General features: G+C 44.3%; 1 protein-coding gene across 1 annotated transcript; it reads left to right on the forward strand.

The window, feature by feature from the left end:
* Positions 1–40: 40 nt before the first annotated feature.
* whamm (WASP homolog associated with actin, golgi membranes and microtubules) lies at positions 41–20326 on the forward strand. Its single transcript, XM_043674590.2, has 10 exons — positions 41–621; positions 6362–6535; positions 7763–7913; positions 8888–9057; positions 11741–11903; positions 13909–14096; positions 14424–14510; positions 14591–14686; positions 15479–15935; positions 16148–20326. The coding sequence occupies exons 1-10, from the start codon at positions 67–69 to the stop codon at positions 16447–16449; spliced, it is 2343 nt and encodes a 780-aa protein (XP_043530525.1). The 5' UTR covers positions 41–66; the 3' UTR covers positions 16450–20326.
* The last annotated feature ends 6524 nt before the right edge of the window (positions 20327–26850 follow it).

Consider the following 26850-nt stretch of genomic DNA (forward strand, 5'->3'; position numbering starts at 1 on the left):
GGCGGGGACGGCGGCAGGGGGCGGGGTCCGGTACGAGGCCTCAGGCCTGCTGCTGCTGCTGCTATCATGGAGTCCGAGCAGCCTGACAGCCTGGAGGGTTGGGTAGCCATCAGGCCTGATGTGTTCTCTGAGACTGAGAAGAGCCGCCTGCGGTTCCTTGTGGCCTGGAACGAGGTGGAGGGAAAGTTCGCCGTCACCTGCCACAGCCAGAGCCGTGGGCAGCGGCGGGGTGCGGGAGGCGAGCCCGGGGCTCACGGCAGCTGGGCCGCGCTCTACCGCCCGGAGGAGCTGCGCTGGATCCACCGGCAGTTAGCGACGAGCTGCTCGGCCCTGGAGCCGTGTTTCCCGGTGCTGCCCGAGCTGAGGGCCCCCGGGCTCTGGGGCCTACTGTTCCCAGGCCGCTCCTTGGCCGAGGGCCCGGAGGCTGGCGCCGGCCTGGAAACCGCCTGCCGCCAACTGGAGAGGTACCTGGACGTAGCGGCCGAGCTGTGCGGCCGCCGCATCCTCCTGGAGTCGGTGTTTCCCACCGATTCCGACGGCGAGTATTTCGAGAATCTGACCGAGTTCCGGAGGAAAAGCCTGGAGCAACGAGTGGCCCGCGGCCGGGAGAACCTGCGTGAGGTACGGCCGAGCCTGGGGCTTAGAGGGTAGTCACCGACTGGTACAGCTCGAGGGGCCGAGTGGCCGCCTGCTCTGATGGCTCCTGCTCGGCTTGGGTTTTGATCAATATCATGACCAGCTCCGGTCAGAGGCTGTTGATAGATTCCAGTCCCGATGTTAGACTCCAGGAGAGATAGCTGATTTCTTTCGGATTCTATAATCCTCACAACAATACCGCATCCCCCTCCCCCCTCCTCCACCTCCACCTCCACCTCCAAACCGGGTCTCCTGGCCTTTAATGGTAGTTATGTAGACATTAAACTATTGTGTATTGGTTGTATTTGCAGATTACAGCTTGGTATAAGTTATTCTGTACAATGTTGAGAGCTCCATGATTTACTTCCCGTGTCGCTTGTCCTGTGTGAAGCTTTAGCATTTTGCAATGATAGAAAATGTTTTGCCTTTGCTTAATCACTGTCTGGGTCCATGACAGAAATGGGTTGCTACTGTATTAACTGCATATCCAGTTTTAGAGGGTCCTTGTAGTCGTTTTTACCGGTGCTTGCAGTTGATTGAGGTTGGAAGAGCCTGGATGCTGATTGCATATCTCGGTGGCACACACAGGAGGCCAGAGTATTAATTCCGAAGGCCAGCTCAGGTTTCAGATTTGACCAAATGAATCTGTTGAACAAATGGAATGTGTTTTATTACAATCTGTGATTTGCTGGTTCTTATGTGAAATGTTGAAGGTGCTGTGTAAATGCAAGCTGTTGGTATGGATCCATGGGAATGAAACAAAATACAGGTGGGGAGCATGCTCTGGGCACCAATTGCTCCTAGCAATGGAAATTACAAAACAAAATCTGAAAAATAGATTGTGTTCTGGGGTGCTTCATAGGAAGATTGCAAAACTGTGTACATAAAACATCCTGAACTGACTCTCTTAGGCCAATAACACAACAAAACAGGTTCTGATAATGCACACTTAACACTTTCAGTCTGAGTAGTAGTGGAGTTTTACAACTCTCCTGTTGTTGCACTGTCAGTACAAGTCTTTTGTTTCCTAAATTATTTAAGTAATGCACTGAACCCTCAAAGATTCTATCCTGCACCCACCAGTGAACTACTGGTTCAGTGTCTCAAGCTGAGCAAGGCTCTTCAGTCTAGCTGCTGTTTTGAACCTGTCTTGGGTATTACAAAACTGACCAATGTTTACCTCTGAAACATCAATACATTCATTCTCTGCATCACCTCCTCTGCTGTGACCTCCTTCAAACTCAACTGTTCAACTGGATTCCTACCCATTCTCTCAAGTTCAGTCATCCAAAACTCTGCTCTTATCCTAAGCCGTGAACAACCCATTCCTCTGTCAGCCCTGTGTTCACTGAACTGCATTGATTCCTGGTCAAGCAGCATCTTGACTTGTAAATTCTCATCCCTGTTTTCAAATCCCTCCATGGCCTTGCCCTCCCAATCTCTGTAAACCTCCTCCAGCCCCACAACTCTGGTTTCTCTCTGACTGCAGCTTTTGTGCATTCCTGATTTCCTTCACTGCTTTATTGGTGATTGTCTTCAGTTGTCTGAGGTTTGGAGAGCCACAGCCACACGTTTCAGATTCTTCCTCTTGAAATTTCTGGGGACATCTGCATTTATATAGCATCCTTTAAAGAAATCTTTATTATAAACAAAGTAATCGATAATGACATCTGTCATCCTCCTAATTGTTGGGTTTTTTTTTGACCTTCTTGAAATTGTGACATGGAGATCCCTTTGTCCCTGTAACTGTGACTGTTGTTTCTTCAGTACTCTGGGGAGCTGGTCAGAAATATGTCTCTTTGAATCAGGTCTGCAATGTGAATGCTAGCCCCTGAGCAGAGCGAGGTCGGACTGGTTCCAGCAGAAGGGGAGTGGAATCTTTTGGTGAAGTCCTTTTTATTGTGTTTAGTAGCCACTGAAATGTCAGCAAATATGAACCATTTATTACCAACATGAAACATGATGTATTGCACTTGAAGGCATCTATCCCCAGCCTCCTCCAATCCATGGAAAAGCACAGCAGGTCAGGCAGCATTGGAGGAGCAGGAGAATCGATGTTTTGAGCATAAGCCCTTTCCTGATGAAGGGCTTATGTCTGAAACGTCAATTTGCTTGCTCCTCTGATGCTGCTTGACCTGCTGCGCTTTTCCAGCACCACACTCTCGACTCTGATCTCCAGCATCTGCAGCCCTCACTTTCTCCTGCACCAATCCCTGTCGATGAAGACTCCTTCCAAGCCTGTGACAAACCATGAGGTGTTGATCATCCAGCTCAGTAAGTACCCTATTCCCATTTTCTCCCCATATCCTTTCATTTCTTTAGCCCTAAGAACTATATCATTCCTTGTTGAAAACATTCAATCGCTTTTCTGTGGCAGAGAATCCCACAGGCTCACTGCTGTCTGGGTGAAGGAATTTCTCCTCAGCTCAGTCCTAAATGACTTACCCCATATCCTTCGACAGTGACCCCTTGTTCTGGACACCCTGATCATCAGAAGCATTTACCCTTCGAATGCTGTTAGAATATTATAGATGTCTGAGATCCCACTCTTCCCCCACCCACCCTAAATCTTCTAAATTCCAGTGAATTCCCTCCCTAATGGCATTGTGGGTCAACCCACAGCACATGGGGGCTGAGAGATAAATGGGGGAAGGTAGACAGGTCGGAGTGAATAGGTGGGAAGGAAGATGGACAGGTAGCATGGTTCAAGAGGGTGCTGCGGAATTGGAGGTTTGGATCTGGAATAGGGTGGGTGGGGGGTGGCGATGTTGATACCATGTGGTTGGATTGTCCCGTGGCAGATGAGTCATTCTTCCTTCAGATGTCGGGTGCCTATGACTTGGCGGTGGAGGAGGCCTGGGACATGCATGTCCTTGGCAGAGTGGGAGGGGGAGTTGAAGTGGTTGGTCACAGAGCAGTGGGGTTGTTTGGTGCATGTGTCCCAGAGGTGTTCTCTGAAACATTCCACGACTCCCTCGTCAGACCCACACCCCCCACCAACCCAACCTCCACTCCCGGCACCTTCCCCTGCAACCGCAAGAAATGCAAAACTTGCGCCCACACCTCCGTGCCCCCCCCCTCACCTCCCTCACCTCCCTCTAAGTCCCCAAGGGATCCTTCCATTCACCTGCACCTCCACACACATCATTTACTGCATCCGCTGCACCCGATGTGGCCTCCTATACATTGGGGAGACAGGCCGCCTAGTTGTGGAACATTTCAGAGAACACCTCTGGGACACCCGCACCAATCAACCCAACCACCCTGTGGCTGAACACTTTAACTCCCCCTCCCACTCCGCCAAGGACATGCAGGTCCTTGGCCACCTCCGTCGCCAGATCATGGCAGCACAATGCCTGGAGGAAGAGCGCCTCATCTTCCGCCTAGAAACCCTCCAACCACAAGGGATAAATGCAGATTTCTCCAGCTTTCTCATTTCCCCTCCCCCCACCTTTTCTCAGTCCCAACCCTCACACTCAGCACCGCCTTCTTGACCTGCAATCTTCTTCCCGACCTCTCCACCCCCACCCCTCTCCGGCCTATCACCCTCCCCTTAACCTCCTTCCACATCGCATTCCCAACGCCCCTCCCCCAAGTCCCTCCTCCCTACCTTTTATCTTAGCCTGCTTGGCAAACCCTCCTCATTCCTGAAGAAGGGCTTATACCCGAAACGTCGGTTCTCCTGCTCCTTGGATGTTGCCTGACCTGCACTTTTCCAGCAACACACTTTAAGCTCTGATCTCCAGCATCTGCAGTCCTCACTTTATCCTACGTTGAGAGCAATGGAGACAATAGATGAACTGTTTGGATGTGCAGGAAAATCTCTCTGCTGGTTTGGATGTGTACACTTTCTTCTGTAGCAATTAGGTCATGTTATGGATGTATAGGACGTTGGTTTGGTCACTTTTGGAATATTGCGTGCAATTCTTATAGAAAGAATTTTTCAAACTTGAAAGGGTTCAGAAAAGAATTACAAGAATGTTGCCAGGCTTGGAGGGTTTGGCTAGAGGGAGAGGCTGAACAGGTTTGGGCTGTTTTCCCAAGAGTGTCAGAGGCTGAGGGGCAACCTTCTAAAGGTTTATAAAATCATAAGGTCCATGAATAGGGTAAATAGACAAGGTCTTTTTCCTGGAGTGGGGGACTCCAAAACTAGAGGGAATGGGATTAAGGTGAGAGGGGAAAGATATAAAAGGGATCTAAGGGACAACCTTTCTACACAGAGGGTGGTGTATGTATGGAATGAGCTGCCAGAGGAAGTGGTGGAGGCTGGTACAATTACAACATTTTAAAAGGCATCTGGATGGGTATATGAATAGGAAGGGTTTAGAGGGATATAGGCCAAGTGCTGGCAGGTGGGACTGGATTTAGATAGGATATCTGGTCGGCATGGATGATGTTACAACACGGAAATGGACCCTTCTGCTAATTAAACCAAACACACAGTAAAGCTCACCTTGCCTCGTAAGCTGTTAAAGTATGATTAGGTTAGATTCCCTACAGTATGGAAACAGGTCACTCAGCCCAATAAGTCCACAGTGACCCTCCGAAGGGTAACCCACCTATTCCCCTACACTTACCCCTGACGAATAGCTCTGAGCAATTTAGCATGGCCAATTCACCCAACCTGCACATCTTTTGGACTATAGGAGGAAACCGGAGCAGCCGGAGGAAACCCACGCAGACATAGGGAGAATGTCTGAGGCTGGAATCAAACCCAGGTCCCTGGCGCTGTGAGGCAGCATTGTTAACCACTGAGCCACCTTGCCACCCCTTAATAAAAATTGGCATTGTTTTTCAGCCATGCTAGAGTTGAGCCCACAATCCCTGGATTTATAACCAGGCATGTTATCCACTGTGCCACTGGCCCCATTCATGTGTGAGTAAGAGAGAACTCTCCAAATTCCACTATTTAAAGAAAAAATATCAATTTTTATTCTTTAACTCTAAAAGTGAACATTAAACAAAACTATTTACAATTCTCAACCTCCCTTCTCTTAAAGGTCCATCTACCTCTAACATTATAACGACAGACTAATCCAATAAAAACACCTATTATAAAATTACATTAACATAATTTTCGAAACCATACAACGTTGGTGCCTGGTTTCCTTTGGGTGTAGATCTCCCTGGGTCGTCTTCGGTCTTTTGCTGCAAAGATATTTCCTATGAGAAAGGTATTTTTCTGATAGAGAATGATTTGGCTCTCGCTGTCTATGGCAGTTTGTTACTTTCTCTGGCTAATTCTCAAAGTGCGAGCTTATTTATATGTTTGATGTTGGCAAAACAGTAAAATTCAAATTTGATTGGGTTTTGGTATCCTGCAGCATAATTTTAAACTGGTTAAATTCAAATGGTGGTCAAAACGCCTGAGGTATCTAGCTTACAGCCAAATGTTACATATTTTCAATTTTCCAGTACGCTCAGTGCTAGTCCGTCACAACAATTGCTTACAAACACTCACTGCTGAAACACTCTCTCTTAAAGGTACAGTACACTTCAACTTCATAACCGTGAGTTGGACCGAAGGATCTTTTTCCCAGCTGTACATCTCTGACTCTGTGATCCTGATTCTCTTCATATGTTTGTCTTGTCATGAGACTCCTCAGCCTCCCCTGCCCCAACTCCATACTCTATCCTGTTGGCTTGCCTTGGCTTAGAGTAGCAGCAACTCTGCTCTGCCAGCGCTGCTTCCTGTTAACGGACACCCAGTTCTTATCTCTTCTAGATCCTGCACCAACACAGAGCTGCTAAAGATATGGTGACCCTTAAAGCCATCTACCAGGAAGAAGACGAGGCCTATAATGAACTGGTCAATGCAGCAACACAGTTTTATCAGTATTTACTGCAGCCTTTTCGGGACATGAGAGAGTTTGCTTCACTCTGTAAACAGGAGGTCTTGGTAATTCCATCTATTCTGTTGTACTTTCCTTTATTATTTACTTAACTTTTTAAAATGAGGAATGTCTTTTAGTTTGTAACTAATTGAAGACTGGAGAAGGGGCTCCTTTGTCTGGAAGCTGGATTAACATTGAATTCAGTGGGAAGAACCTCTCTGCTCTCCTGTCCTAGGGTACAGGACAGTTCGAGTCTCTGAATCTGAACTGGTCCTGGAGCTGCACTGGCCTCATGCTGGTTGCTTTCAGTGTGTGTGTTGCTGACACTGGTGTTCACAATGACAAGATGTTGCATTTTTGATGCACTGCTTCCCAAACACTTTACCAGTGTGACCCACCTTTTTAATGCTTCTGACTGTGTATGACCCTGCACTAAAGGTTAGGGTGGGGTGGGGAGGATAGGGGGTGGGTGTATGAGGCTGTTGGGGTGGGGTTGAGCGAGGCCTTTGGTTACGGAGCAGGAGCCTCAGTGCAGGGTCCATGTCAGCTATTGTTACTTTCAAGCTTGTGGGTACACTGTTGTGGGGTCACAACCCACAGTTTGTGCACCCCCTCTGTTAATCCTTGTATCCTTCACTGAAAATCTAATCTCCCAAACAGCAGACTATTATTTTGGAGCGATGGTTTTGAATCCAGGCCAGAATGACTTCTATTGCTGAAATAGCTTTTTGTAGCATTGACACAGCATCTGAAAATAGAGGTGGGAGATGTATGGGAATATTGGGTTTCACGATACAAAGCTGAGTGGGTGGAGGGATGAAACCCACTGCCCAGGGAGTTACAGACCATATTCAGAAATGGAAACACTGGGAAAAAAATCCCCAAATTTAATCCATTACAGAATTATTGCTCTAATTTGGGGAAAATTCACGGTGGACAGTAGATGCTGGAAGCCCAATGTCCAAGGAGCTTTCACTTCATGTAACTGATACGAGTAACCTTTGGCTCCAGCCACCTGACTGTACTCACACCAGCTGCCAACAACATGTTCTGCATGTGCTCACTTGCTGTGTTTCAAGAAAGTTTGGTCAGTACAGTGATGCCCTCCTTTCTCGTGTGTAAACATATGGTTTGTTTTGTGTTTGTACATGGTAATGGCTGTCAGTCCCTACCTTCTGCCTCTTCTCTCCTCCAGCACCCACTAATTGCCACTGATAAATGTAATTGAAATTCCCACTCACTCCAATTTGTGACTTTATCTTGAAGGGTGACTGGTTCTTTCGACATTGCAGAAATCCTTGGAATTTGATGAGTTGGGTCCAAGGAGAATTCAAAGCCTCGAGAAAGATGCAGAGGAATGGTCCAGACGGATGCAGGAAGCAGTCTGCTCAATCCAGGATATCACCGTGGATTACTTTAAGGAGACTGTGAAAGCACTAGCTGGTAAATGTGTTCAGAGCAAAGCTTGAAGAGCGGCCTCTGATCTGCAGTGTTAGACAATAAAGGCATTCGGTTCATGTGATCTGCAGGCTAGGCTATGCTGTGCATCTACCTGAGGAGGAAGGAGAGAGCCTTGTGTTGATTCTGATGAGCTGAGGGGTCGGATGGACAATGGGTGGGTGATGTAGAGACAGCTGTTCTGTTTGCAGTTACTGTAAGGAAAATATATTGTGTGCTTTGTACAGAAACTCAGACGTATGTAGAATCAGACAGTACAGAAGACTCCAGTGAGTCTGTACCACCAAAGCAACACAATCTATGTGAGTCCCACTTCACAGAGACAACCTGATTAAGCTTCTGTAATTACTAAAAAATATAATTTTGTGTTTATGAACTATAAGAACAATATAATTTGACCTCAAGAAAGGAGGCAAATTCATTGATGCATCAATGAGGCATTTCATGTCCAGCTGTAGATATTTTGGATAAGGATAGGCAAAGTCTCTTCCCTGGGGTGGGGGAGTCCAGAACGAGAAGGCATAGGTTTAGGGTGAGAGGGGAAAGATATAAAAGGGGCAACTTTTTCCACCGTGGTGGAAGCTGGTACACTTGCAGCATTTAAAAAGCATCTGGATGGGTATATGAATAGGAAGAGTTTAGAGGGATATGGACTGAGTGCTGGCAAATAGGACTAGATTAGGTTCGGATATTTGGTTGACATGGACGAGTTGGACCGAAGGGTCTGTTTCCATGCTATACATCTGACTGATAGTCTGAACTCTCCAGGTACCTGCTTTACAATGGCCTTATTCTCATGGGTCTGGAATACAGAGTGACTCTCCTTTGACTGATCCATCTCAGCATCTGTTAAGTGTGAAAAATCTGACGCTAGCGAAGAGCTGGATGCTTAGCAGGGGATTTATAAATGTGTTGGATTTTAATGTGCTGTTCATGAAGATTTCTCATGTACCTTGTAGCAATGCAGAAACAGATGGAGGAAGATCGAAATCACTTTGGCAAAGCTGCCTGGGCCAATGTAGCACCCAGACTGGAGAAACTAAAGCTTATGTTTGCGAAGGAAACATTACAACACACTAGAGCGAAAGAACTTTGTCTCAATCGCAGGAAGGTAGAGATTCAGCAGAAGGTAACGCCTGTTGTTCCATTGACTTGCTTTTCCATGCGGGTGTGAAACATTCCTCTGCACTCCCGATCTTGTAAAATTATTCTCCTTTTTTTAATTAGATTCCCTACAGTGTGGAAACAGGCCCTTTGGCCCGACAAGTCCACACTGACCCTCTGAAGAATAACCCACCCAAGCCCTGACTAATGCACCTAACACTACAGGCAATTTAGCATGGCCAATTCACCTGACCTGCACATCTTTGGTCTGTCGGAGGAAACCCACCCAGACACGGGGAGAATTGCAGACTCCTTAGTTGTTCCAGGAATGTAGAGGAAAAGATAGCAAAGACGATTCTCAATAGGAGCGAGAGTAACTGGGTAATTGTTATGGGGGACTTTAACTTCTCCAATATTAACTAGGAATACTACAGTTCAAGTAGTTTAGATAGGTCAGTTTTTGTTCAATGTATGCAGGACTGTTTTCTGACACAGTATGTAGACAGGCCAACAAGGGGAGATGCCATTATTGGATTTGGTACTGGAGAATGAACCTGGCCAAGTGTTAGATTTGGAGGTAGGTGAGCACTTTGGTGATAGTGACCATAATTCGGTTATGTTTACAATAGCAATGGGCAGGGATAGTATATACTGCAGGGAAAGAGCTATAACTAGGGGAAGGGCAATTATAATGCGATTAGGCAAGATTTAGGATGGGGAAGGAAACTGCAGGGGATGGACATACTTGAAATGTGGAGCTTATTCAAGGAACAGCTACTGTGGGTCCTTGGTAAGTGTATACCTATCAGGCAGGGAGGTAGTTGTCAAGAGAGGGAGCCATAGTTTACTAAAGAAGTTGACGCTCTTGTCAAGAGGAAGAAGGCGGCTTATGTAAGGATCAGGCATGAAGGTTCAGTTAGGGGGGGTTTCAGAGTATAAGTTATCCAGAAATGATCTAAAGAGAGGGCTAAGAAGAGCCAGGAGGGGAAATGAGAAGTTGTTGGCAGGTGAATCAAGGAAAGCCCTCAGGCCTTCTATGGGTATATCAGAATGACTAGAGTAAGAGTAGGGCCAATCAAAGACAGTAGTGGGAGGTTGTGTGTGGAATCTGAGGACATGGGAAAGCGCTTAATGATTGCCCTTTTCCAATGTGAATACTGATTTAAAAAGTAATCTTGGTGAGAATAAAGAGATACAGGCTACTAGATTAATTGGGATTGTAGTTGACAAAGAGGCAGTTTTAGCAATTTTGGAGATCTCAAAATAGATAAGACCCCTGGGCCGATGGGATCTATCCTTGGATTCTCTGGGAAGCCAGGGAGGAGATTGCAGAGCCTTTGGCATTGATCTTTATGTCGACAGGAGTAGTGCCAGAAGACTGGAGGATAGCAAATGCTTGTTTAAGATGGGGAGTCTGGATAACCCTTATAATTATAGGCCCGTGAGCCTTACTTTGGTTGTGGGGTCAGATATTGAAAAAGGTTATAAGAAAGAGGATTTATAATCATCTGGAAAGGAATAATCAATATGGTTTTGTGCCTCACTAACCTTTGAGTTCTTTGAGAAGGTGACAAAACCGATAGATGAAGGTAAAGTGGTTGATGTGGTGTATATGGACTTCGGTAAGGCATTTGATAAGGTTCCACACGGTAGGCTGTTGCACAAAATATGGAGCTTTAGGATTGAAGGTGATTTAGTGGTTTGGATCAGAAATTCTATCGCTGAAAGGAGAGAAGATGGTGGTTGATGGAAAATGCTCATCTTGGAGCTCAGTTACCAGTGGTGTGCTGCAAGGATCTCTTTTGGGGCCACTCCTGTTTGTTATTTTTATAAATGATCTGGAGGTGGGCGTAGAAGGATGGGTTTGTAAATTTGCAGATGACATGATGGTAGGCAGAGTTGTGGATAGTGCTGAAGGATATTGTGGGTTACAGAGGGACATAGATAAGATGTAGAGCTGGGCTAAGAAGTGGCAAATGGAGTTTAATGTGCAAAAGTATGAGGTAGATCACCTTTGGCAGAAGTAACAGGAGTGCAGAGTTCTGGGCTAATGGTAAAATTCTTGGCAGTGTAGATGAACACAGATCTGTGTCCAGGTGCCCCCTAAATCCCTAAAAGTTGCCCCCCAGGTTGATAGGGTTGTTAAGGCATATGGTATGCTAGTGTTTATTGGTAGGGGGATTGAGTTTTGGAGCCACGAGGTCATGCTTCAGCTGTACAAGACACTGGTAAGGCCGCACCTAAAGTATTGCATACAGTTCTAGTCACCGCATTATAGGAAGGATGTGGAAGCTTTGGAAAGGGTTCAGAGGAGATTTACTAGGATGTTGCTTGGTATGGAAGGAAGGTCTGACTCAAACTGAGGCTCTTTTCGTTGGAGAGAAGAAGGTAGAGAGGTGACTTAATCAAGATATATAAGATAATCGGGTAAGATAAGATGGACAGTGAGGGCCTTTTTTCCTTGGTGAAGGCTAACACGAGGGGACATAGATTTAGAACAGAAATCAGGGGTAGTTTCTTTACTCTGAGTAGTCGGGGTGTGGAACGGCCTGTCTGCAACAGTAATAAACTCCCCAACATTAAGGGCATTTAACTGGGCATTGGACATATGGATAATAATTGAACTGTTGGTTAGATGGGCATCAGATTATTTTCACTGATTTGATGTAACATCGAGGGCTGTAACGTTCTATGTTCTATAATTCTAGATGGAGCTTTTCGATAGCCAGGAAATGCTGGAGACAGTAGACGGGTTAGAAATGCAGTATTATGAAACACAGCTGGAACTGTACAGTATTCAGTTGGAAATGTTAAAGAATGAAGAGTTGCTGCTTTTTGCACAGTTGGACACCATTCGACGCCAGATCAAAGGTGAGCAGCACCTGGATGGTCATCCTTGTTTACATCTTGGTTTATTCTAACTGTGTCTCGTTTGTCCATTAACAGTGGAAAAGTTCAGATGTCGTTAAGCTGATTGCTGCCACTAATCCTGTGAGAGGTGAAATTTGATGTTAACTGTAGTAGAGGAAATGATTGGCTTTGTGTGATGCATCGACTCTAATTGATGACTTGCTTATTTGCTGGATTTTGAATACTGTAATCGCTGACTGGGAAAACCAGTTGTTTTTACCCAGCAATAAGACTGGTGATTCCAATGTACTTCTGGTGTTTTGAGGGAGCACTCTGTTCCTGATTCCTGATAATGTTGAGCAGATTTTCAAAGTCTGCATTAACTACAGAATAAGTAGCAGGACCTCTCGGGTCCCTGGAGTATTTGTTATCCTCTCTGAGCACTGGCAGAGCTGTCAATTTGTGCTTTACTTGCTGCCCACTGACCTTGGCAGAGGTGGATTTGTCTTGTCTGAGTCTGATTTACGTTACAATCTTAACCAGTCTCCTTCATCGATCTGATTATTTGTTGGCAACTTTGATTTTATCTTTTGGAAATTCACTGGACACATCACTTTAGATCTTTTTTTTTAAGCAGTGTAGTAACACAACAGTACAATCATTTCCAGTTTTTGTTGGGAAGTGTCCTTTCTGATTTGGAATGAGTATGGGGAAAGTTGAAAAATTGTACTTGCCTTGTGAATTGTGGGCAGCTTTCTACTTGTAACTGCAGCACTATTTTAACAGCTAATACTTTCAACCACATACATCTTTATCTAAAATAAAAACAGCGAATGTTGGCAATACTCCGAAGGTCTGTAAACATGAGCAATTGTTCATTTCCTAAGATTGCATTGAATGGAATATTTGACATTTCTGGAATGTTTTCTGCCCCGATGTGGAGTTGAAAAGCTTTGCAAGTGCTGAAAATGATTGTCTCTGTAATTTAATCATTTATTCACTTTTTTTATTTTTCAATAAATTTGCCTTGTCGCTGAAGCCAAGTTCAGCCTAATGCAAGTTCACTGCTGCCCAGTTGCAGGGATAGGGCTAGAATCAGTCACTAAAACATGAAAGAAATGTTTTGTAATTGTCTAGTAAAATCTGATTGGCATGTCTTAGACCAAACTGAATTCAGAAAGAGGTGATGGGTATATGTTAATTCAGAGGAAAGAAAGTGAGGACTGCAGATGCTGGAGATCAGAGCTGAAAATGTGTTGCTAGAAAAGCGCAGCAGGTCAGGCAGCATCCAAAGAGCAGGAGAATCGACGTTTCGGGCATGAGCCCTTCTTCAGGATTCCTGAAGAAGGGCTCATTCCCGAAACATCGATTCTCCTGCTCCTTGGATGCTGCCTGACCTGCTGCGCTTTTCTAGCAACACATTTTCAGCTATGTTGATTCAGAGACAATTGAATAAAATCTTGGAATGTGTGAAGAAGATACATTGGGAATAAGTATGCAGTGTGTTAGAGTTTCGTGATGAGAGTTGGTGTGAAAATTTGGCAGATTGAATCCAATCAGCCCACCCTTTTAATCCCTGGTGTTCCCTGTTGTTATCATGGAGATACTGCCAGTCACACTCTTAAATACCAAGTGTGCAGACAATCCAGCACATAGACAGACAGGGTTCATAACTGAGACAATGAGAAACACTTTCAGAAAGAATGAATAATTCTTTCTGAAAAAATGTACTCAGTTTTGAGAAGGAAACATATCGGCAGTTCTGCTATAATTTGTGTTTCTTCAACTCAAATTGGCTTTAATGTGATTGAAGAATTTAGACTGTTATTTGTAAAACACGACCTTTCCTTACCTGTATTGGCTATAATGCTGTTCCGGCCCCACTAGTTTAAATGGACTGATTGGTGCATCATTTTCCTATAATGCAAGATTGCACGAGAACAACTGTCAGGTTATATAAGAACCAACTGTATTTTCATCAAATATTTGTCTTGCTAATATATGCTCTTGATATTCTGAATTGCAGAAAAAGAGGAGGAGGTGGTTTATTATGACACTTGTGAAGATCCTGAGCAACTTCAGGCTAATGACAACCTGGGGTTGACCCATGACACTCGTTCAGTGGAAATTAAAAAAATGTGGCGCCAGGTTCACCAGTTGGAGACCAAACGGGGTCGTATTTGTGCACGTAGATCCTACCTGAGAAATAAACAGGTAACCACTGAAATTCACAATCAACTGTTTTGTTAGTAGTGGATCCATTTGTACATTTATGCATGTTTTTCAATTCTATATTTCACAAAACTCGTTCCCCCTGCAAATCCTGGCAATGTTTTTACACACCACCTCTTCATGTAAATTCCCCAGAATTTATTCATCAAGATTCACCTCACTATGTCATGGTTTAGAAAAGTGAAGATCCCACAAGGTGACTTGACATTGGGGACAATTAGAATTAGAATCAGAACCCTACAGTGTGGGAACAATCTTCAGTGGATTCCATCTTCGCCCACAGAATCTAACTGCATTTCCTGTTAATAGGATCAGTGTGAGGAATCTCGGAAAGCAAAGCAGCAGCAAGAACGGGAAAATCAGGAGCGCATCCAGCAACATCACAGTATCCAACTGGTGAGTGGAGATTATTGTATAAGTGGCAGCACGGGGATATCTTTCATTCAGGCTCATGCTGTAAAACTGTGTTTACACAGAAACGTGACCAGAAAAAGGAAGCAGCCCGAAGGAAGAGGGAGTGGGTAAACCAGGAACGGCAAAAGACTTTACAGCGGCTCCGAGCGTTTAAGGAGGTAGTTATTAATGCGTGTTATTGTGATTTCTGATTTGTTACACCTCACTGGGGTGGCATGTTAGAAATTGAGCCCTGCTATTCCTAGAGTCGTCATAAAGTTTTGTAAAATATGCAAAATTCCTCAATTTACCATTTGGACTCAGGTTGATAGAAAACTGTCTGCAGGAGTTGCAGTTTATTATAAAAACATTCTAGTTGCAGGAAACAGTTAAAATTGTAAACACACAACTCTAACTGTTAACACTTAAAACCATTCATACAAATATAGATGGATCCTAATGAAAACGTAGTGGGAAAGAGTAGGAAGGCAGCACGATGGTCCCTGTCTACAGACTTCACTGAGATGAGTCTTTTGCTTCGCCAGCACTCACTGCTCCTCGCTTTTCCTTTTGGTGTGTTTGCTTGCTCAGGGCGACTGCCTCATGTTTTAAAAATCACTGACTTACTGGTTAAAATCTGCCACTTTCAGCAGGTAGCTTGAGAAAATGACCTCCAGCCTGACGAAACCCAGCTTTTTTCAACTGCAGAGAAAGGGCAGTTTCCTTTTCAAGTCTCCAGTTGGTTTACACCAAATATTCACAGATTAGAGTGGTGCTGGAAAAGCACAGCAGTCCACGCAGCATCCGAGGAGGAGGAAAATCGACATTTCGGGCAAAAGCCCTTCATCAGGCCCTCCTTGATTGAAATCCTACAGTAGATGGAAACTCCAGTTACTCACCTCTTATTGTTATAGAGTCTGTGTTTTATGTGGTTGAAAATATTTGATTTTAAATAAAAATTTCTGTTCCAGAAATCATCAGCACATTTTGTATTTCAACCTCGTTGCCAAACCCTTGGAGTGCAGAGACAGTTCACACCTTCGCCTGCAGCACCCACTGTGTCTGATCAGCCAATGTCCCTCCTGGATCAATCCACCAGAAAGAAACCTGCATCATCCAGAACTTCAAAACCCGCCAGGAGCAGCCTTCCAACTCCCAACGATATTCCAGTGCAAATCTTCCTGCCACCAGGACAAGCAGAGACACACAGGACTTCCTCGGTGCCTTCTAAAACACTCTCGCCACCATTTTCCCCTCCCCCTCCCCCGCCCCTGCCCCCTCCCCCTCCTCCCCCTCCTACCCCTCCTCCAGGACCTGCCCCTTGTACTTTACTGGGTCAGACAAGCACTTTGATACGTGACAACCAAGGTCAACCAATCCTAACCTTGGCAGAGAATTCAGTGAAGAAATCCCTGAAGGAAAATATAGGTAAAGTGATTAGTCTTTAATTACTTCTATATTAAAATCTGTTGTGCTTTTTTTAGAAATAGTTTAAAATCCATGTTTAGGCTGTTTTAGTTTTGAATTTAGCTGACAGCAAACGTTTGAGGAAAAGCTGCTTGTTTGAGAATAGCTGGATGTTGAGTAGGATTCTAACTCTCCTCTCTCCCTCTCCTTCACCCTCCCCTGTGTCCATACAGGAACTATGGACGATGTACTAGCTTCCTTGAAGCGTGGTGAAGTTTTGCTTCGAAAAGTAGATCAAACGAAGCCGCAATCTCTTGACAAGGCTGAGGACCTGCGACAGAACATGTTGGCCTCAATTCGACAAGGCATCCGTTTACGAAAAGTCACAGTAGGAGGTAACCTCCCAGTCAGCACTGACCCAACCAATGAGTTAGAGCGTAGTATCAAAGCAGCCATGAAGCGAATGAAGAAAGTATCTCCAGATTCTGATGAAGAGACAGATGATGGCAATCAGTCTGAAGAGTGGGACAGCTGAGTGAGTGTGTGTGTGTGTGTTCTCTGTGCTTGCTCTGCAAATTGAATATCTCACAAAATTTGTTTCTATCCTGTCTGCAGGAGTTGATAGGAAATTATTATTGGTATCAAAAACAAAGTGAAGGTTCGAGAAATTAAACTGTCAGCTTGATTCTGTGCCAAGTGATTGGATGAATGGCTAGGTGAACTTCACCAAAGAACTGTCTGAAATTCAAATGTCACATGTAAGGATTGATTTATAATTTTGCAGTCTCTGACTTCCCTAGTTTATTGGAGTGAAAATAATACCACAGTATTGCTGTTTTGAATCATGAGATTTGATCATAAACATAAATGTTTTTTGTCAAAAATAACTCATTTAAATCTTTTTGTGTAATAACTGAGCTTCAGGAAAATGAATTGCAAAGCAAATATAGACTAGCACAATGGAGGAAAGAATGTAATAACTTGCCTTTATATTGCACCTTTTCCAACCTCTGACCCTCCCAAATTGTCTCAAATAATGCAGGAAAGCACCTTTTAATTTAGGGTGTAGTCAGTTGTTGTACAGGAAATGTGACAGTCACTTGTACACAACATCTACACCCAGCACTGGTGATGGTGCCAATGATACTGACAACAGCAATGTTTCATTAGGAAGCAAGCAGCCTCTATATAGGCCACTGAGGCTCAGTGGGTGACTCCAAGCCACGTAGAATAGAGGGCCAGGCTTGGATAAGCTGAAGTTACATTAAGCAAAACAATCAACTTGATTAAAGCAGAATATATATGATAACTGAAGCATAAGCTAGACTGGGCTAAAGTAGTCAGATAGTTTCACAAGCACTGACTGGAGACAGTCTGTGATATAATGCAGCTTGGCAGTGAGATTGTGGGTCAGTTTTCTGATGTGATGTCATAGTCTGTACTTCCTCAGCTGACAACCTACCCAGGAAACCTCATTAGAACAGCAATGGTTCTTCCTTGTGTTTTAACGACTCTTCTTTTTCTAACATGAGCAATGTTCCATAGAGGTATCTGGAAAACAGAGCTGACTATAGACGTTCCATAGGTTTGTTCTTTATAATTTTTCAGTCGCCTGGAGAAACCAAGGTCCTACCAGCTGCTGCACTGAAGCAGACAAACAGCACAGGGTGGTTTGAGTATCTTGTGAATAGAGAGGAGACACAGTCAGCCCAGGCTGTTGTTTATGAGCCAACCATCTCTGGTCTGAACAGGATGGGCCTGGACTCTGATACTCTCTGCAATTGATTACTACACTGGCCTTTACTAGTTAGACTCATGAGAAATGCAACCACCTTTGCATTCTGAAGGACTGTTTTGCAAAACTTAGTCCTAGTAAAAGATAAGAAAATATCAGCTAACATTTCATTAATCTCTTTTATCCTGAATTACTTTATTTAGAACACTGGACGTTGGACATGTAGATAATAAACTATTGAGTGATTATTAATAAAGGCACAGTTTACTCCTTTAAAGCTTCTGCAAATATACATAATAAATTATATATTTTTGTGCAGATCTACAGTTGAAATTTATTTTTAAGAATATTCAGGTTATTCAATCTAAGGCACTTTAAGATGTAATTACAGAACTTGCCTTGCTGTTTGAGGACTGTATTGCTTTCAAAAAAGGCTGAAATATTGTGCAGTTAATTTTTAATTCCTTTTTTTCTTTTAAACTCTTTGCTTGTAAAGCAGCATATACCTGGAGTATTGTGTGCTCAGTCCCTGTAGAAGTTATTGTTAATAAATTTTATCTTGGAAGCCTTTACATAATTTCAATGCTGATAATGTCAGTCTTTCACAGATCTGTTCCTGTATGTTTCCTTCTTTTATTTTCCTGTTTCGCTCAAAAGATACAAACTGGAGGTTTCCACGTTGCAAAATCCTGGCAGGTCACTCGAGCAACCTATTTCCAGCTCTGTAACATTGTGTGTCCCTTCACCCCTACGTCAGCGTATCTGCTGCTGATAACCTCTTCCTTTGGAGAGTGGATGTGGAGATGGTGTCCTCCTGATGTTCTACCCTTGAACTGTGAAACCGTGCTGCCTGGCTGGGGATTGCCCATTGGGCCTGAGCTTGCTGACCCATGTTGGCTCCTGGTGAAGTGAATCTGTATTTTAAAACTCATCCTTATCCTTATTTTTAAAATCCTGCTTTTTTTTTCCTCTTCCCTTTTGAAGATAGATTAAAATTGGACAAGGGCAACTATCTAGAACCCTCTGTTTTATTGCTGTACCTCTTTTTCCTCTTGAAGATGCTTCCTGTAAATAAGAGATAAGCATTTCCCCTGACTAATATCGTCTTTATTCAAAACGGGTGGGAGCTGGAAAGCAGGTCTGTGAGTTTAACATCTCTGAAAATATTCAAAGCTATTATTAAAGAAGTTATAGCAAGGCATTTGGATAAGTTGTACATTACATCAGACAGTCAACATCATTTTGTGAACGGGAAATAAATATTGTTTAACCAAACTCTCGAGTTCTTTGAGGATGTAATGATGTGCTGACACTGAAGGGGAGGGGGGTGGATGAACTGTACTTTGATTTCCAGAAGACATTTTAATAAGGTGCCATGTGAAAGGTTATTGTGGAAAAGAAAAGCACTTGGTGCAGGGGGGGACAGCCTATTGGCACAGATACAAGATTGACCAGCTAACAGGGAAGACTGGGCAAAAGTAGGTATTTTTGAGGTTGACAAGATGTAACGAGTGGTGCCCTATAGGGATCAGTGCTGTGATCCCAACTTTACAATGTAAATCAATTACTTAGATGAAGGATCAGAAGGTCTGGAAGCCAATTTTGCAGATGAATCAAAAAAGGTAGGAAAGTGAGCTGTGAAGAGGGGTTGTGAAAACACAAACATCCATAGGTTACGTGTGTGGCAGAGATCAGGCAAATGGGGTATAATGTGGGGAAAATGTGAAACTATCAATGTTGTCAGCAAGAAAAAAAAATGGATATGAGCTAAATGGTTAAAGGATGTAAGGGGATTTGAATGCCTGTGTACAGGTCCAGCAAGTAATTAAGAAAGTGAAGGTTTTTTGACTTATTGGAAGGGGAATTGAAAGTAAAAGTAGTAGCGTACGTTCTTCTGTTGTACAGGGCATTGGTAACATTGTCAGGTCCACAGTATAACCTTATTTACAGGAGGATATGAATGTATTTCAAACAGTTCAGAGATAGTTTACTGGACCACTTCCTGGAAGGAAAAGGGTTGTCTAATGAGGGAAGGTTGGACAAGCTTGGATTGTATCTGCTTGTGTAAAGTGACTTGATTGAAATATGAAAGATCTCTGAGGATTGCAGACATGTTGTTTGAAAATGGAAGTATAAACTGTTTTTTAGTTTTGTTTTGCTAAAGCTGGATTTGATACTGTACACAACACCGTGCAGCCAGGCACCAGGAATCTTTGAAAAGAAAAAGGTAACTAGTCAGCAATGGCTTGTGGTTTCAAAATTCTTATCTTGCTGTTACTCTCCTCACCTCTGAGTGGAAACAAAGTGCCAAAAGAAACAGTTAACTCCACCCAAGCCCCCTCCGTAATCAGTTAAGACAAAATTGTCGACTGTAGCATCCTCAATGTGATAATATTGACAACTCAAAAACGAACAGTGGTGAAGTCCCTTCACTTCTCCTTTCAGTTTGGACTCTGGTTCATAAACTTTGTCTTTTTTGTCCACGTTTTATATCCTTTATTTACTCTAAAATCAGTTTGTTTCCTCTATCCTGTCCATCCAATTTTGAAGGAATATGTATTTGTTTGGCTTTAATGAGGATATGGCTTCAGTTTGTACATTATTAATTAGTAACCAGTTTTTGTCACATGTTAGAGAATATTTATTATAATAAATATTTTTGTTTTCTTCGATGAAATCTAGTGAGTTTATTTCATCTTCAAGAATGGTTGGTTGCAGTCTGGCATTAACCATCCTAGAGCTTAAATTGGCCATATTTCACATGTGGGACAATTCCTGACTCGCGAGTCTTGATTTCTGATGCACCTTTCCTACTGGTGGTGTTATAATGTCTTGGGGGATCTTTTAAACATGAACAAGGTGAGACTGGACACTGAGTAAGATTAAATGGTAGCTGATTTCTTAATGCCAGCTTTCTTGCCATTGGAAGTACTTAAAAACAATCCTGCAGATAGAGGAAATAGACCTGACTGTATTTTACAAAAGCTGAAAATGTGTTGCTGGAAAAGCGCAGGAAAAGCATCCAAGGAACAGGAGAATTATGCCCAAAATGTCGATTCTCCTGTTCCTTGGATGCTGCCTGACCTGCTGCACTTTTCCAGCAACACATTTTCAGCTCTGATCTCCAGCATCTGCAGACCTCACTTTCTCCTTGTGTATTTTACAAAATTGACAAACTCGTTTACAATAATTAAAATATTGTCATAGCATTTGGACTGGTGGAAATACAAGACAGACCAGTTCTTTGAGGAGTAAATCATAAGAGGGAGGTATGTTTGAGTTATTGTAAACCCATTTGACAATGAGGTAGCTTCTGATAAAGGAGGAAAGAAGAATACTAGAATTGCAAAACTTTAGGGACAGGAGCGAGATAAAGAGGCAATGTAAGGGAAGAGGGATGCAAGGGAGAAGGAGAAACACTGGTTTAGGAGGCTGCTGGTTCTGATGAGGAAAACCATAATCTAAAGTCTAGGAAGGAAATGTTTTAAGTTTGCTGATTATTACACACAAGACTTTGAGACAATATTGTAGAATGTTTAGAAAACAGAGGGTGGCCATTCAGCCCAATGTGTTCATACTGAGTCTCAATATTAGCAGTTCAGTGAGTCCCATTGCTTCACATTTTCCCCAATGTTCTCAATTCCTTCTTGAATGTCAGGATTGAATCTACCTCCACTACATACTTAGGCAGTGTATTCCTAATCCTAACCATATGCTGCATTGAAAGCCTTCTACCTTGTGTGGCCTTTAGATTCCTTTGCTAATTACCTCCAGTGTGTGTTCACTGACTGTTGATCCTTCCACAAGTGGGAACAGTGCCTCCCTCCCTGCTTACCACTTTGGTGTTTCAAACAGCTCGATCAAATCTTCTTTTGGCCATCTCTTCTCCAGGAAGCCAGCATCACCGATCTCATACAATCAGAAGGAGGCCACTTGGCCCATCAGTTCCATGTTGACTCCTGAAGAATAATCTCGTCAGACCCACTCATCTGCTCGATCCAGTACCCTGAACATTTTATTTCATTCATTTGTCCTCTCTGCTTCTTCCAAACAAAGCACTGATTTCCAGATCATTGTCACATTATGTAAAAAATATTCTTATGTTCCTGGATATCTTTTATCTGTAGCCTTGTGTCTACATCCATTTGACTTTATATCACATGGTAGCAGCTGATTTGGTAAGGAGGGAACATTTATCACTGGCATTGATGTTCCTCATCTTGAAACCACTGATGGTGACCATGAAAATTTCATCAATTGTTGTGAACTAATGTCCTTCAGAGAAGGAAATCTGCTGCCCTTACGTGGTCTAGTGCACGTGACTCCAGACAGAATGTGAATGACTAAACTAATGGCCCAGCAAGCTTCTCAGTTCAAGGGTAATTAGGGATAGTAATATTGCTAGCTTCACCATCAACACCCATATCCTGTGAAAAGTTGTTAAAAATTTTTAACTTCTTTCTGTGCCCTCTCCAAAACCTTTCCAACTTTCTAAATGGTGATACTCAGAATTGGGCTCAATAGTCACTTTGAGGCTGAACAAGTGTTTTATAAATTAAAGATTGCAAAAAATTGGAACAGAATCTAGTTTAAAAACCTTTAGATGGTTGCAGGAATGAGGCATAAACATAAAGGCCCCAACAGGCTGAGACACAGTCTCTCAGCATAGCATCTGACTGCATTTTGACAGATCCAAGTTTCTCTTTACTGACTTGTCAGGGAGATTATTGTAAAACATTTGTCACTTTTTAAGTAAATACATTCTTACTAACAACCTACCTTAAATCTACTTTTCCATATTTTAAGTGTTCTGTGGTTTCCCAGCCAGAATTATTAATAACCCATCCCCAATTTTAAAGTCTTAAATTTTCTCATCTCAGGTCCTGATTGCAGGAACCAACTTCCTTTTGGGGAAAACAAAGCCCATCTGGGTCACCAGCACATTGAGTGATCTTGCTGAGCATACATTGGCCCTATGTTTCCTACAAACTTGACTCCATTTCAAATGTATTCATTGATTATGATGCATTTTGGGACAGGTGGCTATTGTAAGAAACACGACAGAAATACAATTCTCTCGTTCTCTAGTATATCATGCTGCTGTCACAAGGGGGCCCCAGAGAGCTGTACAAGTGGCACAGTGAAAAATGTTTGAAGGTGAGAATGTTGTCATTTATTCAAAATTTATGGGTTACACTAATATTTAGTTATAATAACAAATTCCCAAACCAGGAGCCCCCCTCAGACCCATCGTCTCGCTACTCGGAACAACTTCTAGATTAGAGTGGTGCTGAAAAAGCACAGCAGTTCAGGCAGCATCCGAGGAGCAGGGAAAAAAAAAATCGAAGTTTTGGGCAAAAGCCCTTCATCAGGAATACAGGCAGAGAGCCTGAAGGGTGGAGAGATAAATGAGAGGAGAGTGGGGGTGGGGAGAAAGTAGCATAGAGGGAATGAAGGTGATAGGTCAGGGAGGGTGGTGGAGTGGATAGGTGGAAAAGAAGATAGGCAGGTAGGACAAGTCATGGGGACAGTGCTGAGCTGGAAGTTTGGAACTGGGGTGAGGTGGGGAAGGGGAAATGAGGAAACTGTTGAAGTCCACATTGATGCCCTGGGGTTGAAGTGTTCCGAGGCGGAAGACGAGGCGTTCTTCTTCCATGCGTCTGGTGGTGAGGGAGTGGCGGTGGAGGAGGCCCAGCATCTCCATATCCTCGGCAGAGTGGGAGGGGGAGTTGAAAAGTTGGGCCACGGGCCATTCTGGTTGATTGGTGCGGGTGTCTCGGAGATGTTCCCTAAAGTACTCTGCTAGGAGGCGTCCAGTCTCCCCAATGTAGAGGAGACCGCTTCGGGAGCAACGGATACAATAAATGACATTGGTGGATATGCAGGTAAAACTTTGATGGATGTGGAAGGCTCCTTTAGGGCCTTGGATGGAGGTGAGGGAGGAGGTGTGGGCGCAGGTTTTACAGTTCCTGCGGTGGCAGGGGAAAGTGCCAGGATGGGAGGGTGGGTTGTTGGGGGGGGGGGCGTGGACCTGACCAGGTAGTCACGGAGGGAACGGTCTTTGTGGAAGGCAGAAAGGGGTGGAGAGGGAAATATATCCCTGGTGGTGGGGTCCGTTTGGAGGTGGCAGAAATGTCGGCGGATGGTTTGGTTTATGCGAAGGTTGGTAGGGTGGAAGGCGAGCACCAGGGGCATTCTGTCCTTGTTGGAGGGGTGGGGTCTGAGTGCAGAGGTGCAGGATGTGGACGAGGTGCGTTGGAGGGCATCTTTAACCACTTAGGAAGGGAAATTGCAGTCTCTAAAGAAGGAGGTCATCTGGTGTGTTCTGTGGTGGAACTGGTCCTCCTGGGAGCAGATACAGCAGAGGCGGAAGAATTGGGAATACGGAATGGCATTTTTGCAGGAGGTAGGGTGGGAAGAGGTGTAATCCAGGTAGCTGTGGGAGTCGATGGGTTTATAAAAAAATGTCAGTGTCAAGTCGGTCGTCATTAGTGGAGATGGAGAGGTCCAGGAAGGGGAGGGAAGTGTCAGAGATGGTCCAGGTAAATTTAAGGTCAGGATGGAATACATTGGTGAAGTTGATGAATTGCTTAACCTCCTTGCGGGAGCATGAGGTGGCGCCGATGCAGTCATTAATGTAGCGGAGGAAGAGGTGGGGAGTGGTGCCGGTGTAATTACGGAAGATGGACTGTTCTACTTAGCTAACAAAGAGACAGGCATAGCTGGGGCCCATACGTGTACCCATGGCTACCCCTTTGGTCTGGAGAAAGTGGGAGGATTCGAAGGAGAAATTGTTAAGGGTGAGGACCAGTTCAGCCAAACAAATGTGTGTCGGTGGAAGAGTACTGTTGGGGACATCAGGAGAGGAAGAAATGGAAGGCTTGGAGGCCCTGGTCATGGTGGATGGAGGTGTAGAGGGATTGGATTTCCATGGTGAAGATGAGACATTAGGGGCTGGGGAAATGGAAGTCTTGGAGGAGGTGGAGGGCGTGGGTGGTGTCTCGAACATATGTGGGGAGTTCCTGGACTAGGGGGGGATAGGATAGTGTCAAGGTAGGTAGAAATGAGTTCAGTGGGGCAGGGGAAGGCTGAGACAATGGGTCGGCCAGGGTGGTCAGGCTTGTGGATCTTGGGAAGGAGGTAGAACAGGGCAGTGCGGGGTTCCTGAACTATGAGGTTGGAAGCTGTGGGTGGGAGCTCTCCTGAGGTGATGAGGTTCTGTATGGTCTGGGAGATGATGGTTTGGTGATGGGGGGGTGGGGTCATGGTTGAGGGGGCGGTAGGAAGAGGTGTCCTAGAGTTGGTGTTTGGCTTCAGCGGTGTAGAGGTCAGTGCGCCAGACTACCACTGCACTCCCTTTGTCCGTTGGCTTGATGGTGAGGTTGGGATTGGAGGGCTGCACGTTGTGAGGGTGAGAGGTTGGAGTGGGGGAGGGGGGTAGACAGGTTGAGGCGGTTAATGTCCTGGCGGCAGTTGGAAATGAAAAGGTCGAGGGCGGGTAATAGGTCAGCATGGGGTGTCCAGGTGGATGGAGTGTGTTGGAGGTGGGCGAAGGGGTCCTCGGAAGGTGGGCGGGAGTCCTGATTGTAAAAATAAGCTCTGAGGCGGTGGAAGAAGTGTTCGACGTCACGGCGTGTATTAAATTCATTGATGCGTGGGCAGAGGGGGATGAAGGTGAGTCCTTTGCTGAGGACTGATCGTTCGTCCTCAGTGAGGGGGAGGTCTGGAGGGATGGTGAAAACCCGGCAGGGCTGGGAGCTGGTGTGGGTGTAGAGCTGGGAGTGGGGGCGGGGCCGGTAACTGGAGTGGGTGTGGTGGTGGGTGAAACCTTTGGCATCATTAAACAAAACAAATTAGAGGAAACCTTCAAGACCATCAATAATACCCTTACTGGCATTAAATTCACTAAAGAGGAGGAAAACAACAACAAACTGCCATTCAGAGCTGTCACAGTAGAGCGAACAGCCAATGGGGAACTTTAAACCAGCGTCTGCAGGAAAACAAGACATACGGACCAAATATCAAACTACAGAAGCAATCATCCCAATATCTCCAAATGAAGCTGCATTAGAACATTACTTCAATGAGCCAACACACACTGCAGCACAGAAGAACTATACTGAGCAGAGGAAAATCAACTATACCGTGTATTCAAAAAGAATGGGTAGCCCCCCCCTCCCCTGAAACATCGATTTTCCTGCTCCTTGGAAGCTGCCTGACCTGCTGTGCTTTTCCAGCACCACTCTGATCTAGATTCTGGTTTCCAGCATCTGCAGTCCTCACATTTGCCTACCCAATGAACACAATCCGCCGATTTCTCAGCAACAAATCCAAACAAGCAGACAAAACACATCCAGAAACCCTAGCCACTCTTCCCTACATCAAAGACATCTTAGAAATGACTGCCAGACTACTCAGACCCCTTGGCCTCATGGTAGCCCACAAACCCACCAACACATTAAAACAGCAGCTAATGAACTTGAAAGACCCTATACAGACAACAAGCAAAACTAAATGTCATTTACAAAATATCATGCAAGAACTAAAACAAACACTACATTGGACAAACAGGCAGAAGACTAGCCACCAGGATACATGAACATCAACTAGCCACAAAATGACATGACCCACACTCACTAGTACTTTTACATACATGAGGAAGGACACCACTTCAACTGGGACAACACACCCATCCTAGGACAAGCCAAACAGAGACACATACAGGAATTCCTAGACACATGGCATTCCAACTGGAAATCTATCAATAAACACATTGACCTGGGCCCCCTGAGAAAAAAAATAGGAAATTACATTACCACAGGAAATGATTTCACCAACCCAAAGAAACCTAAATAAAAAGCAGGCCATACCTCCAGTGCTTCAGCAGAGGCTCACTGATGACATTACTTAGCATGGTTAGTGAGTTTTGAGAAGGTTTGTAGCTCAGGTTGGAGTTCTGGATGTAGGTTTGCTCACTGAGCTGGAAGGTTCATTTTCAGACGTTTCTCCCCATACTGGGTAACATCTTCAGTGCGCCTCCAAATGAAGCACTGGTGGTGTAGCCCACTTTCTATTTATATGTTTGAATTTCTTTGGGTTGGTGATGCCATTTCCTGTGGTGACATCATTTCTTATGGTGATGTCATTTCCTGTTCTTTTTCTCAGGCGGTGGTAAATGGAATCCAAGTCCATCCTAGGACA

Source organism: Chiloscyllium plagiosum, unplaced genomic scaffold, assembly GCF_037043375.1.
Source record: "Chiloscyllium plagiosum isolate Xiang-an unplaced genomic scaffold, Cpla_swu_hap1 HiC_scaffold_39, whole genome shotgun sequence".
Classification (NCBI taxonomy): domain Eukaryota; kingdom Metazoa; phylum Chordata; class Chondrichthyes; order Orectolobiformes; family Hemiscylliidae; genus Chiloscyllium; species Chiloscyllium plagiosum.